The following is a 13,522-nucleotide window of genomic DNA, read 5'->3' as shown; positions in this document are numbered from 1 at the left end:
GGGAGGGAGGGAGGGAGGGAGGGAGGAAAGGGGAGAGAGAAAAAGAAGAACCGTGAAAACACTTTCTTCAGCTGTTAGTACTGACTGGACCAGCACAGCCTTCAGACAGGGTTTCTCATATTTGGAAAGCAGCCCTTGATGATTAACAACTCTTAATATGGATAAATGTCAAACCCTCCACCTGGATACAAAACTGTAATTTCACTTGTCCAGAACAACAACAACAAAAAATTTAGCCTAAAAACAGGTGTTATGAAAAACAGAACCGTGGCCTTACTTGGTGCTCAGCTGGGTATACACCCACAGCAGGATTCAACTGGAGATGAAGCACCCCCAGCCCAAAGTGCACTAAGGAACTCATACCACTCTGCAAATGCAGCATGCAAGAGCCACCTGAGTCAGGACACGACACTGAAAGGAAAGATGAGGAGGGACAGATGAGAGACTGGGACTATCCTGACAGAAAAAGAAAACCCAAGAGTAGCCACCACAGGACAGAGAACATGCATGCTCCCCTAATGGCAGTTCCGGGAGTGGTTCTGTGCAGGAGTGTCCTGAGCTGTTCCTATCCATCCACAAGTGGATGCGCATCATGGGAGAGAGGCTGTCAGTGGTAGCCTGAGGGCATGCCTACCCAAGGGGCCAGCTGGGCTAATTTACCTCAAATAGCACTGGGCTTACCTTCAGAAAAACTGGCTTTCTCTCTCTTCGTACTTATCTGTCCTTGGGCCTTCATTTTCTCATCTATGTCAATACCTACCCTGCCTTTTCCTCATGAATGAGCTGTGTGTGTATTGCAATGCGTATTATTCCCTCTAAAGGTCCCTTTGGTGCACAGTGCCACAGGGCACTGGCTGGGCAGTCTCAACAGCCTGTCTTCTCTTGGGGAGGCATCACCCCTGGCCTGACCTTCTGAGGGTGATTACCTGCACCCTCAAAGCGGCAGCAACACAGGGCCCTGTGGCTTGCCAGGACTGGGTGAGCTGGTAGAGGAGCTCAGCTTCCAGCCCTTGATTCAACATCCATCAGTGGTTCATATGGTGGGAGATGGGGAGATTAAGTCCAGAGAGAACTTCACAGAGCAAGGAGACAGCACAGCACCCACTACTCTGGTCTTTCAACTCCCTGCCTAGGCACTGGCCTTGTAAGAAGTTGATCAGGTAACAGTCCACTTGGATTGACCTGGATTCTTTCCCACTGACTCAACACATGAGCTTCAAAGCACTGTGCCCTCCAGGGACCTCCATTTCTCCTCTATAAATGCAGCTGTTAGTGTCCTCAGATGAATCATGGCTGCATGCCCCTAGCATACTACAACTTAGCAGGTGGTGGAGTGAGGCTTTGCCTCAGCCTAGCTGTGTGACCTCAGTTATCTAACTTCTCTGTGCCTCAGTTTATTAGCACGTAAAAGAAGCTATCTCTGTTTCTCTCCAGGATCCCTTGTGAAAACTAGAAGAGATGCTTTTGGGGATTTGCGCAACACAGAGGCTCACAGTAAGTGATTTTATCACCTTCTCTGGGATCTTGTAACTGGACAGATTGCTGATTAGAAAAAGCTAAGGGAAAGAATGTGGGTCACTAGGCCACAAACTAGGAATGAGGCAAACAACCCTCAGAGAAAGGTCAGGGGCCGGGACCCTTCATTGGGTCCCCTTGTCCTACATCAGAGAAGAGCAGACCTAGGGAGATCCCTCTCCAGTTAGAAAATGGAGTCCCAGCCCTTCCTGGAGGCGCTGCCTGAGCCTCCAGGGCTCCTGGGAGATGGGATGCCCTGGGAGGTCTGGAGACCAGGTCCAAAGGCTAGGCCTGATACGCCCCGGGCCCGCAGGTGCTCCCGCGCAGCGCTGGTCCATGCAGGTGCCGGCGGAGGTGAACGCGGTGGCGGGCGACGCAGCGGTGCTGCCTTGCACCTTCACCCACCCGCACCGCCACTACGACGGGCCGCTGACCGCCATCTGGCGCACTGGCGAGCCGTTCGCCGGCCCGCAGGTGTTCCGCTGTGCCGTGGCACGGGGCAGCGAGCTGTGCCAGACCGCGCTGAGCCTGCACGGTCACTTCCGCCTGCTGGGCAATCCCCGTCGCAATGACCTGTCGGTGCGCATCGAGCGCCTCGCGCTGGCCGACAGCGGCCGCTACTTCTGCCGCGTGGAGTTCGCCGGGGACGTCCACGACCGCTACGAGAGCCGCCACGGGGTCTGGCTGCGGGTGACTGGTGAGGAGAGCTGGCGGCCAAACTGGCCGTGGGTCCCAGCTTCCCAGCATCCTTGTACCAAGAGTGTCAGGAAGGCCACAGGAACCACCCCTCTCCTCTGGGAACTTGGTAGAAATGCAGAATTCTGGTCCCAGGAGGGGCTGGCAGCAGGCGTTGTCACCAATAGCTGGCAAGGAAGGAGAGAAAAAGCAATAAGTGATAAGTCTTAAATGTGGCAAGGGATGCCGTCGGACGTGTGCCACCTGCACTGCAGCCCCCTCCCAGAGGCGCACAATCTCTCACCCCCAGAGCAGCGTCCTCCGGCCTCCACCTTGCGCAGTGACCGTTTAGTGAGCACATGCTATTAATGCAGGTAATCCAAGCACGAGTATTAGTTTGCCAGATCTCCTCATTAACCCCATAAGTAAGAGCAATTGTGAGCCCATTTTGCACTTGGAGAAACTGAGGCAGAGAAGTGGACTAGCTCGCCCAAGGCCACAGCTGCATTAGGACTCAGGCAGTCTGAGCACCCCATCTCACTGCTCCAGCTGGGGAGGGCTCTCTTTGCCTCTGCTCCCATGCTTTGACTTCTGCCGGGTGCTCGGCGCCTGCTTTCTTCCCAGCAGCCTCACCGCGGATCGTCAACATCTCAGTGCTGCCGGGTCCAGCGCACACCTTCCGCGCGCTCTGCACAGCTGAAGGGGAGCCCCCGCCTGTCCTCGCCTGGTCTGGCCCCGCCCTAGACAACAGCTCAGCCGCTGGGCAGGGTCAAGGTCACGGATCCCAGGTGACCGCTGAGCTGCCAGCGCTGACCCGCGACGGCCGCTACACCTGCACGGCAGCCAACAGCCTGGGCCACGCCGAGGCCAGCGTCTACTTGTTCCGTTTCCGAGGCACCACGGGGGCCTCCTCCGTAGTGCTCCTGCTGGGCTCGCTGGGCCTCAAGGTGCTGCTGCTGCTCGGTGTTCTGGGCGCACGAGCCACCCGCCGCAGACTAGGTGGGTGCTCCCCAGATGGGTGGTTGTGAGGGGGAGGGCTGGGGCTCGCCCATGGCTGACCACGTGCCCTGGCACACACACCAGAAAGTCCTTTTTGCACCTGCATCGGCTCACTTCATTAACGTGTAGCCCAGAAGGTGGAACTAGTCTGAGACTCTGCAGCCAAGAAACTGAGGCTCAAGGAAATGAAAATAGTTTGCCTTTGGCCTTGGTCACAGGGATGGAGACCCAACCATGCGAGCTCTTAGAGCAGAAGAGTACTCCACAAGGGCTCCACCCCAAGCTTTCCCAAATGGCACCACTCCCTTACATCAGGGCTCCCCTCCCTCAGGCATTATAAATAGCATCCTGACGACCTGAGGTTATGCTGCATGGTATTGGGAGCACAGAGATGTTGGGAGCACATGATTCCCTGCCAGCCTGTGGGAGACTGAGACTGTAGATCTTTATAGTACCCCACAAGAAGGGCTCCACTAGACACTAGAACCTGCAGAAAACTGACATTATGCTATGCTGCCTAGACCTTATATAAGAAGTGAGGTGAGACCTACGCCAAAAAAAAAAAAAAAAAGCACACACAGCAAGTGCGGCCGCTTGAACTCAAGGTCCTTACAGAGCTGCCCCACATTGCTGTCGTTGAGTTGGACTGGGCATCTAGGAGACAGGCCTTCCCAGTCCTCCCCTCTTCTAAATCAGTAGTACTAGCCTCAGACTCTCCAGGGATGAAATCCAGAGTCTGCTGTGTCACCTCAGCTGCTGTCCTTGCTGTGACCCTGGCATTCTTGCTGGTTCTTGAGACTCAGGAAGCATTTTGTTTCAGGGTCCCCGGAAAGGCAATTTTGTTCTGTCAGACCACACCTCACTTCCTTCTTCTCATTAACTCCTGGTCATCTATCAGGTTAAGCCTCACAGTCACTGTGGCAGTCAGCAGTCTCTATTCATCTGCTATGTGTTGCATTTCCTGGGGACCACTTTTCACAGTGGTGTGCGGCAGGGGCAGCAGGCATGTATGTTGGAGGCCACAGTGCAGATTTATACCTAGTCTCTCTCTCTTCCCCCCATCTCTTCCCTCCCTCACACAGAACACCTGGTCACCCAGGACACTCCTGCATGGTAAGTACATTCACTGCCTCCTCCCTACCCCATTCCTACCTTGTCCCATTGTCCAAGGGATGCCAGTTTCTCAGAACAGGTAGTAGGCATAGGACAGGGCTGGGATGGTAGACTAGACCAAAGCCTGGGCCCTCCTCAGAGCACCCTATCCCCCCATCTAGCACTCCATCCTCTGGACAGACCATGTCAGGCTGACTTGCTGGCCCACTCGCCACATACAACATTAGAAGTGCCAGGACCTGGCTTAAATAAGGGATTCAGAGACTCAGATAGGAAGTCACTGACCTGAGGTTCATTTTCTCCTCTTCAGTGTCCACCCAAGTGAAGGCCCGTGTTGAAGTAGAAAGAACTCAATTCTAGGTCCTGGGCACTGGGGAGCACACTCTCTCCAGCTGCCAGCTCAGGTCTTGACAACTGTCATATATTCATTTTCTTTGTTAATGTTCTGAAGAACAAAGGTCAGAAAGCCACCTACTGTTCATTCATTTAACAGATATTTACTGAATACCCCCTATGTGGTACTAATGTGGATGCTAAAGAGACATAAAAATCCACAAACTTGCATTCCAACATAGATGTTTTTCATGAGCATGTTACAAGAGCATCATAGATTGTAAAAGAAGAGCTGTGAAGGAAGTGGAGCTGGTGAGAAAGCAGGGCCCCCGATGGCTTAGCCAGTGGGCTATGGTCACTTAAGATCAGGATGTTCTCTCTGAAGACATGGCGTTGAGGAGACCAAGCTGGAGGCTGGAGCCTAGGGTGGCCAAGGTGGTGGGATAACCCAAGAGTGGGAATGGAAAGTAGAAAGGTCAAGTAGGGAGCAGGAGGAAGGCAGGCATGGGCAGAGCATAGAACATGGGAAGGGCTGGCAAGGTTGGGGGGTGATTCTGAGCGTAATGGGAAGTCAGAATGGTCTAAGGTCATGCATAAGCAGTCCCACTTGCCAACAGAAGGGTCCTGAAGGAAGACCTAGGAGGAGGCTGTGTTTGTGGTCTGACAGAGGTGTTAGGGAGGAGTATCTGTGAGGAAAAGGTGGGCAGCAGTAAAGGAGAGAGCCAGGACACCTAGGGTTGGAGCTTGAGCTGGGAAGCTGTCACAGAGACATTGAGGGAAGAAGGAAATGGGACAGTATGGATTGCCTAGCTTGGTGGGTACAGAGGTTTGAGGTACTTCATAGGATGCTGTAGGCAGAAATCTAGAAAGCAGTCAGACCTGGGGAGGCTGGGTACACGGAGCTCATTTTTGAAGCCGCTGACAAAATCACTTTGAGGCAGTGGCAACTTTGGTCTGGGATGCTGTCCCTGCACAGCCCTCTCCTGCATCAATTTTTTTCCTGTCCGCAGGTCTCAGGCTCAGGAGTCCAATTATGAAAATTTGAGCCAGACAAACCCCCAGAGCCATCAACTGCCACGAGTTTGCTGTGAGGAATTCCTTGGCCACCAGCATCCAGCTGTGCACCATGGGAAATGAAGGGCAGTACCAGGCTAGACCCATATGGCCTTCTGGTTCCCAGGTTCCTTGGCAGCTTTGGGCCTTCCAACCTCCAAAGCAGGCCCAGACCCTACTCACAGAGGCTCACTTGGTCTCCTACTTGGACATCTGCCTTGGAACTCTGTGATATTATGCCAGTGGAGCCAGCATTCTGAATGTGTATGTATGTGTGTGCACTTGTGTGCCTCAGCATGAAAGTTCTAGAAAAACTCCCCATTCTTTATAACCTAGAACTCTGTAGTAGACAGGAAACCATTGTAAGATCTGGAAATCCAAGCTCCATCCTGCTCCAGCATCAATTTTCAGTGTAGAATGGGGTATTTTCTTTACCTCTCTCTCTGGAGCTCAGTGGAGCACTAGTTAAGCTGCATAATAATATTCTCTCTCCCTGGCTGGCTGGTCTCTCTAGATCTGAGGAAATAGTAGATCTGAAAGGGCTGTGTAAAGTACAAGGCCATCTCAGAGGTAGACCTTTGGACATGCAGAATTCTTGGATAAGTGTGGCACCTGCTCGGCCTTGCAGAGAACCAAGGACTCCAGAGAACAAACCTGGGACTGGAGCTGTGCAAACAGTGATCAGAGGAACAGCAGCCCCTGGGAACTTGATAGCAGGAAGAGGCCTGGAGCCCCTGCCTCCTACACTCTCCACAGTGACTGTCCCAGCCCTCTGCCCTCCCCTTACCACATCAGCTACTCCAGACCCCAGGAAAAGGAGACTTGAGTCCCATCATCTCAAAGCATCTGGAAGCCATATGTCAAGAACTGAGAGCGGGGGCTGGAGACATGGCTAGCAGTTAAGAGCACTGACTTCTCTTTCAGAGGACCCAGGTTCAGTTCCTAGCACCCACATGGCAGCTAACAACCATCCATATCTCCAGTTCTAGGGGATCCATCCCTCACTTCTGGCATTGCACAACATGGGTGCACTTACATACAGGCACACAAAACAAATAAAAATTAATAAAAATATATTTTAAAAAACTGAGATCCAGAGACCTGAAAGGACCTGAATAAGACAGGTATGGCTCTGACCTCTCTATAGCACACATCCTTGCAGGATGTGCAGAGCCATTTAAAAGCACTGACAATTTCACCCCATTTTCCTGAGTCTAGCCAGGTTAGCTTCAAGAGTGATGCTTTTCCTTATTTAAACTTCAATGTATACTTGTTGGTCCTATTAAAAAAGAGGAGAGGTGTAATTGGGATCTGGTAAGCCACAGGATATGTTACTAAAGAGGCCATGATGTTTAGTAGGCACTGTCTCTGAAGGTTGGAGGCAGTGGCTTTCACTCTTCCCTCTTTAGCAGAGCCTTAGCAAAGGCAAGTGGGCAATGACAGCTCATGGTTATCTTGAGATACACTGAGGAGGCCGTCTGAGTTTTTGAGAGATCACAGGAGTTGGCATCTTTATCTCCTTGCACAGGGATACTTTGGGGTATCTCCATCAAAGATCCTGTATCACCAAGAAAAGAGTTAGGGACATGGTAATGATTTAGATGAGAACATCTCATTTGTCTTTGAAGCCATTTTCATAGCCAAGAAAAACTATAATAGGAATTACTGCTTACATATCTGCTTTGTGCTAGGAACTAGTAAGTTGTTTGTGGTTATAAAGCTGAAGAAGGTATCTTTGTCAGTCAGGATGAGCCAGGTTGTACTACAGTAACAAACCCTAATGTCATAGTGGCTGAAAACAGGATTCATTTCTTACCAAAGCTACATTCCCATCACAGACTCACAAAGGCAGCTCATTGTTACTCAGGAACACAGGTCCCAGGGATTCATTATGATGCAAATTGACGGACAGAAGGTAAAAAGAATCCTTGGGAAGATGTCCTGCTGGTGATCATGGCTGAGGACATGCAGTGCAACCCTACATGGTATCTGAGAAACTCTGGAGAAATTTGAGAAAGCATTGGGAATAACACTGGTTGACACCACAGCAAGTCCTTACAGAAACCCTCAAGCAAGCAACAGAGTAAGTGGAAAATCATGTAAGAGCAAAGGTAGCTTGGGGTGCTGTGGGAGTACATGAAAAGGGTAACTGGCCTGACTTGGGAAGGCTTCCTGGAAGAGGGTATGTGAAGGCAATATGCATTGGCTATGCTGATGGGGAAGGCCACTGGGGGAAAGTGGAGATTGGGAGGTAAGAAAAAGCTTTCAAAGCATAGGGACAACTCAAGCAAAATGGGGAGTCAGACATGGCATGGTGTTGAAGCAGTTCCAAGTTACTGGGGCATGAAGGAAGCGGTGGCATGTGGACAGTGGGACAGAGAGAATGCCCTACGCTGGGTAGAGGGAGCAGAGGTGAGAGTAACAGGAGTTGGCACTGAAGGGACCGAGCATGGTGCTGGGCTCCTGGTACTGCAGAGCATGGCTGGCTGCTTTCACCTATCTTACCACTGCCCTCTCATGGCTGAAGCCTGGCCCAGCCTTTCCAAACAAGTGTCTCCCCAGTGATTCCCAAGGATCACTGCATCAGGAACATCTGGGGAGCTATTTAAATAAATACCCATGCTGAACATTACCTGACCCTACTGACCCACAAGCTCAGGGAAGGAGACTAGAATTTTAAGCAAAGTCTTTAGGCAACTTTTCCAACTCTCTAGATCTTTTTCAAACACACACCATACCCATGCCCCCCACCCCATTCAACATTTACTCGTGTGTTGCTGTTTGCTTGCTGAGGACTTGTCTGAACTATTTGCAAGCTGCAAACAGTACAGTTCTTCACCCTAAACACCCCTGAAGAACTTGAGTTTTGTCTCTTCCATACCCTCACATTTAGTAATACCACCTTATATTCAGATTTTCCCAACTGTCCCCAAACTGTCCTCTTGAGCTTGTTTCTGACCAAGATCCACCTGATTCTGAGGCCAGCTGAAGGTTGAGATTTGCTCTCTGTGGTGCCTGACTTCGGTCACTGCTACCAACCTGGTGATCTTCACTGCAGTATCTGTAGTATGCTGTAGGCTTCTTGAAAATTAAACCAGCATCATTCCTCAGGGAAATGGCTTATTCCCTCTATCAGTGGGTGAGGGGCATGCTGAGGGGAGTGGCCTCCTCCTTTAACAGTCTACATGTAGTACCTAGGCAGTCTATTGTTCGGCTTCCAGAAAGAGCAGCTGCTCCAAAGGGGGAATGGGGAATACGATGGAACAGCATATGACCATCCCCTCTGAGCTATCTCCAAGATCTGGAAGGGACTGAGACCCCTGTCCTCCCATCTAACCTTCTCTGATCACAGACTCAGGCTGTCACTGGCAAGCAAAGACCAGAGACACAAGCAATAGGCTGAGTCTGCACACTTGGGACTCAACTCCCCTCTGGTGGGCCCAGGAGTCAAAGAGACTGGAGATGACTCAGAAGAGACAGTGCTTTCAAGAGAATGGATTTCCCAGTGTTGTACAGGATGCAGGGCTGAAGCCTTCCATTTCTTTGAACATGACTATGCTTCTGAGCCATTTCCAACCCTTAAGCCCTGTGTTTCTATCTAGAAAAAGAAGCTGATCACACACAAGGCTAGGGAGATACACCCCATACCCAGAAGGCCCTTTCCTTGGTGAAGCACAAATGCTAATCCTAAATGGAATCTAAAGACCTCATCTAAGACCAGATGTGTCTTAAAAATGGTCATAAACATCATTGCTAAGGAGGAACTCTCTAGTATGCCAGCACTGAAGGCAGATGTTCACAGAAGACCCTGAGCAAACTGGGGGCCCAGGCTCCACTGGCAGCTCTGGCCTCCCAGTGCTCCACGCACTCCTGCTCACATGGACCTTGGGAGCCTTTGTACAGCTTTTGTGGTTCTCTTCATACAGACATCAAGGGACCTTCTGATTTGATGGTCTAATCCTACCCATAAGTCTTAAACCCTGCATTATAAAAATTCTCTTTGTACCTAGAGGTCTTGTCATTGTGATGAAACATCACAGAATAAAGATCTTTATCCATTACAAATTTCCTAAAAATTTTCTTAATGTGATTTATGTATGAAAAGGCCTGTCAGCCAGCTTTCTAAAAACAATGAGACAGGCTCACCAGGAGTAAATTACAATGTAGTTTATTTGCAGAATTTTATTTAGCTAATTCTCAATTCTTCCTGTTTCTCACCATTATATAAAAAGCCATCCTTTGTACAAACATGAAAAATATTAAACAATGAATAAGAAGTAAATATTGCGGTTAATGACCAAAATAAAGTGGTTTCTAAAGGTCACTCTAGATTCATGGGAAGAGCTGAATACACCACTGTGCTTATCTCCAATATAAATAAACTCTCTCGGTGCTCAGTGATATTATATGATATATTGAAACATGTTATAATCAACATTTCTTAGCAAATTCATTATTCCAAAACAGTAGTTTAATTTTTTTCAAGTTACTCTCATCAGGAACCTATACAGCTTAAAGGAAACTATGAGCAATCATGTGACCAGCTCCCGGACACATGACTTTAGACACATGAGACTTGCTCTAGCACAGGAGCTTCCTGGTAGAGCAGAACTGTTAGTTCAGGGCCTGGCTAAGTCAAGAGCTTTACCTAACACAACCCAGAGTAAATGAAAGATCACAGAAGGGGAACACCTTGACTTTTAAGGCAGTAAGTCTATTTCCCCAAAATTATAGTCTCCATTTTGCTTAATAAAAGTTAACTGACCAGAAAAATGGCCAGCTGCTACCTCAAAATAAGCCATAAAGTTAGCCCACAAGGAAGAGCAGAGTAGAACAGGATGATCATTAGGCCTCTCACAGGTATGCGATGAGCCTAGACTTGGGCAGTGACTGGTACGAAACAGGCCTGGAGCCTAAACTCACCGCTAGGTTAATGTGACAACTACAGGACACAACTCCCAAGTGTGTTATCAAAGTGCACTGCACTGCCAGGGCCACAGGAACATGACACCTCCACAGTAGGCCCTAGAATAGGGCAACAAAGACCCCAAAGCAAGGATACACTCTTTCAGCACCTGTAAGTGCCAACTGAAACCTGTGCCAAGATGGCTCATTTGTCTCATCCTAGTCCTGGCTCTGCTGATCCTTGGGGCAGCAGTGTGGAGTGATCTGGGCACTTCTCCCCAAAGGCAGTCTTACTGGACATTATGGTGGAAAAGGACTAAGGATTCTGGGCATTTAGTCTAGAGAGGACTAAGTGGTGGGAGCAGGTGAGATGGGACCAGAAGGGGAAATGTCTTGAGGTATACTGAGGGGAGCAAGAGGACAGTCCCTGCCTGGATACTCCAGGCAGATCCATGACCGAAAGGCAATGTGACCGGGAGGCATGCTGACTTGATATAAAGTGGAACCACAGAGGGACCTAGCATAGCCTAGGCGGGCCCAGCAGGGGACTCTGGGACACTGGCCTGGTGCAGGAGAGGCCAAGGATCCCCACTGAGTGAAGGGCTTGAGCTATGTAATGTGCCCTCTGACTCTACATGTCTATGATTCTAGACATTCGCTTCCTGCTCCAGAAGAAACAACTTTTTGGAGAAGCAGAGGCACTTTCACTAAGACCAAAACTCTACTCTTCTTGTTCCCAGGAAGCAACTGAATCTTTATTAGAGCTGATGCCACCACACAAGAAGGCCTGGAGCATCCAACAGTCCACCTTCCACTATGCTCAGGCCTTAGTCTTGCCTGATTCCAAAAAAGGATGTGAAGTGCACATTGCCATCTCTAAAGGTCAAGGATTTTCCAAGCAAAGGCTGGTTCTCCTTCAAGTAGGGGGTAGGCCAACCGTCTGCAGCCTTCTGTCCTTATAACTATTTCAGTATCTCTAAAGCTTTTAGCCTGTGCTTCACACAACAATCTAAGATGAGTAACTGACACTAAACACGAAAAAAGAGAAAGGAGGCACTGCAACTGACCACTGCTGAAAGCCAAGTTACAGTGCCAAATTAATTTAATATCAGGCATAAAAATGTACAACTAACAAATGAAGTACTTTAAAGTTAGTGTGAGATCCCTATAATTCAAATTCATATCAGTTATACTCAAAAATTGATTTTATTTTTATAATTTTTACAGACAAAAATTACAAATATTATAAACTTCCAAAATTAACAGATTAATCATATTTTCATTAAAATGTACACACTATCACTCAAAAATTTCACATCCTAGGATATTGGTAATTTCATTCTCCTCAAAAAAAAAAAAAAAAAAACAACACACAAAATATTTCCCTGTCACAAAACCATCGCTGCCCAATCAGCCCATTCAGCTGTCTATAGTTTCTAAAATTTTCTTATACATAGAATGTGAAGATAACAGATTTTGAACATGGAGAAAAGCAAAAACAAAGAAAACGGAGACACGGCCCCATAAAATGACTCTGTGCCCTACAGAATTCAGCCACAGAACATTGACATTTCATGTCCATGAGGCAGCGTTTTCTAATGAGATGTTCCTGCAAGCTCCCAACTGTGTGGGAAGCACTCCAAAAGGATGTGTGTGAAAAGACACTAACTATATACCCCATCTTTACTGAAAGCTCTTGGTGGTCATCCAGAGATCTGTAGGTAGATACTCTTGGGCTATAAACAACCCATAAAAACAAAGACATGTTATAAGCTGAACAAACAAAACCCATTTTGATCCAGTTTGAGGATTATGAATCTACTGACAGAAATCAACAGAACAAGGCAATGTGGCAGACAGGCTTTGGCAATGAATTGTTAACAGTGACAGAAGGCACAAATCTACTCACAAAAAGTCAAACTTCTAAAATTCCCCTGACCTGGCCCAGTTTCCATGGACAAGACTTACAACAGGTCCACAAATTTCATCTGAATTTAAATATGGAAGGAAGAAACAAGGAAGGAATGGAGAACAAAGCCCTCAGTGCACCCTGACAAGTGAGACCAGCAGACAGCAAACCTGACATAGAGTTGGGAACTTCTATATAGACAGGGCCAATAAAGTGATGTGACTGAGGGGACCCAAGGGAACTGAGAGATTCTGGGAGCTGCAGAGTTAGCCCTGTCTGCACTCTTACTACATGGACCAAATAAGACACATCTGTACACAACACGCTTGTCACAGCATGTCAGGCTGCCACCCCAACTCAGACAGGTGCTCTTCCAGAGGACATGCAGCTGGAAAAAGATGTATCATCATGTCTGTTGTCCACTACAGTCGGGGTTCAGTGGCCATGTCTTGAGCATGACTAATTTTCATTCAGCTTCTTTGTTTAGTTTTGTTTATTGAGAAAGAGGCCTCACATATTCTCAGACATGTAATCCTCCTGCTTCAGCAACGTGCATGCTTGGACTACAGATGTGCACCACCACGCATGGACTTAATTCAGCATTGTTATCTCCATTCTGAGAGAAGTAACATAATACTTTTAAGCTAGTGTGCTTCCCCATATGACTCCCAAAGTGGTCAGATCTGGCTTAAGAGTTGACTCTCAAACAAAGCGAGAGCCATAAGTGGAGACAGACCAACAACTCTCTATGAAGGTCTTAGGAGATTGACTGGGACACTCTGCAACTCTGAGTGGCCCTGTACCAGTGGAACTTGGTTGCACTTGTGGAAAAAAATAAAAACTAAAACGTCCCTGGAAAGTAACAGATAAACACACATACAACTTCTATCTAATGCCTCCCCACTTGCACCTCGTCAACTACTTCCTGGACAAACCAAGCTCTGCAGTGAAAATGAACAAAGGTAGTTGTGCAACAGCAAAATTAATGTAAACATAAATAGCAACAGGGTTTTTCAAGGG

The 13,522-nt window shown here is 48.4% G+C and overlaps 1 protein-coding gene across 1 annotated transcript in view; it reads left to right on the top strand.

The window, feature by feature from the left end:
• Siglec15 (sialic acid binding Ig like lectin 15) overlaps positions 1-5,772 on the top strand; it is a 13,202-nt gene extending 7,430 nt beyond the window's left edge. Inside the window, exons 2-6 of the mRNA XM_029560080.1 lie at positions 1,435-1,494; positions 1,829-2,212; positions 2,818-3,189; positions 4,272-4,302; positions 5,646-5,772. Coding sequence (XP_029415940.1) covers positions 1,435-1,494; positions 1,829-2,212; positions 2,818-3,189; positions 4,272-4,302; positions 5,646-5,772 — 974 coding nt within the window. The remainder of the gene's footprint in view (positions 1-1,434; positions 1,495-1,828; positions 2,213-2,817; positions 3,190-4,271; positions 4,303-5,645) is intronic.
• The last annotated feature ends 7,750 nt before the right edge of the window (positions 5,773-13,522 follow it).

This window comes from Nannospalax galili, unplaced genomic scaffold (genome assembly GCF_000622305.1).
Source record: "Nannospalax galili isolate Female #2095 unplaced genomic scaffold, S.galili_v1.0 scaffold169, whole genome shotgun sequence".
NCBI classification, from domain to species: Eukaryota; Metazoa; Chordata; class Mammalia; order Rodentia; family Spalacidae; genus Nannospalax; species Nannospalax galili.
The sequence above is the reverse complement of the archived record's forward strand: the minus strand, read 5'-3'. Positions and strand labels throughout refer to the sequence as shown.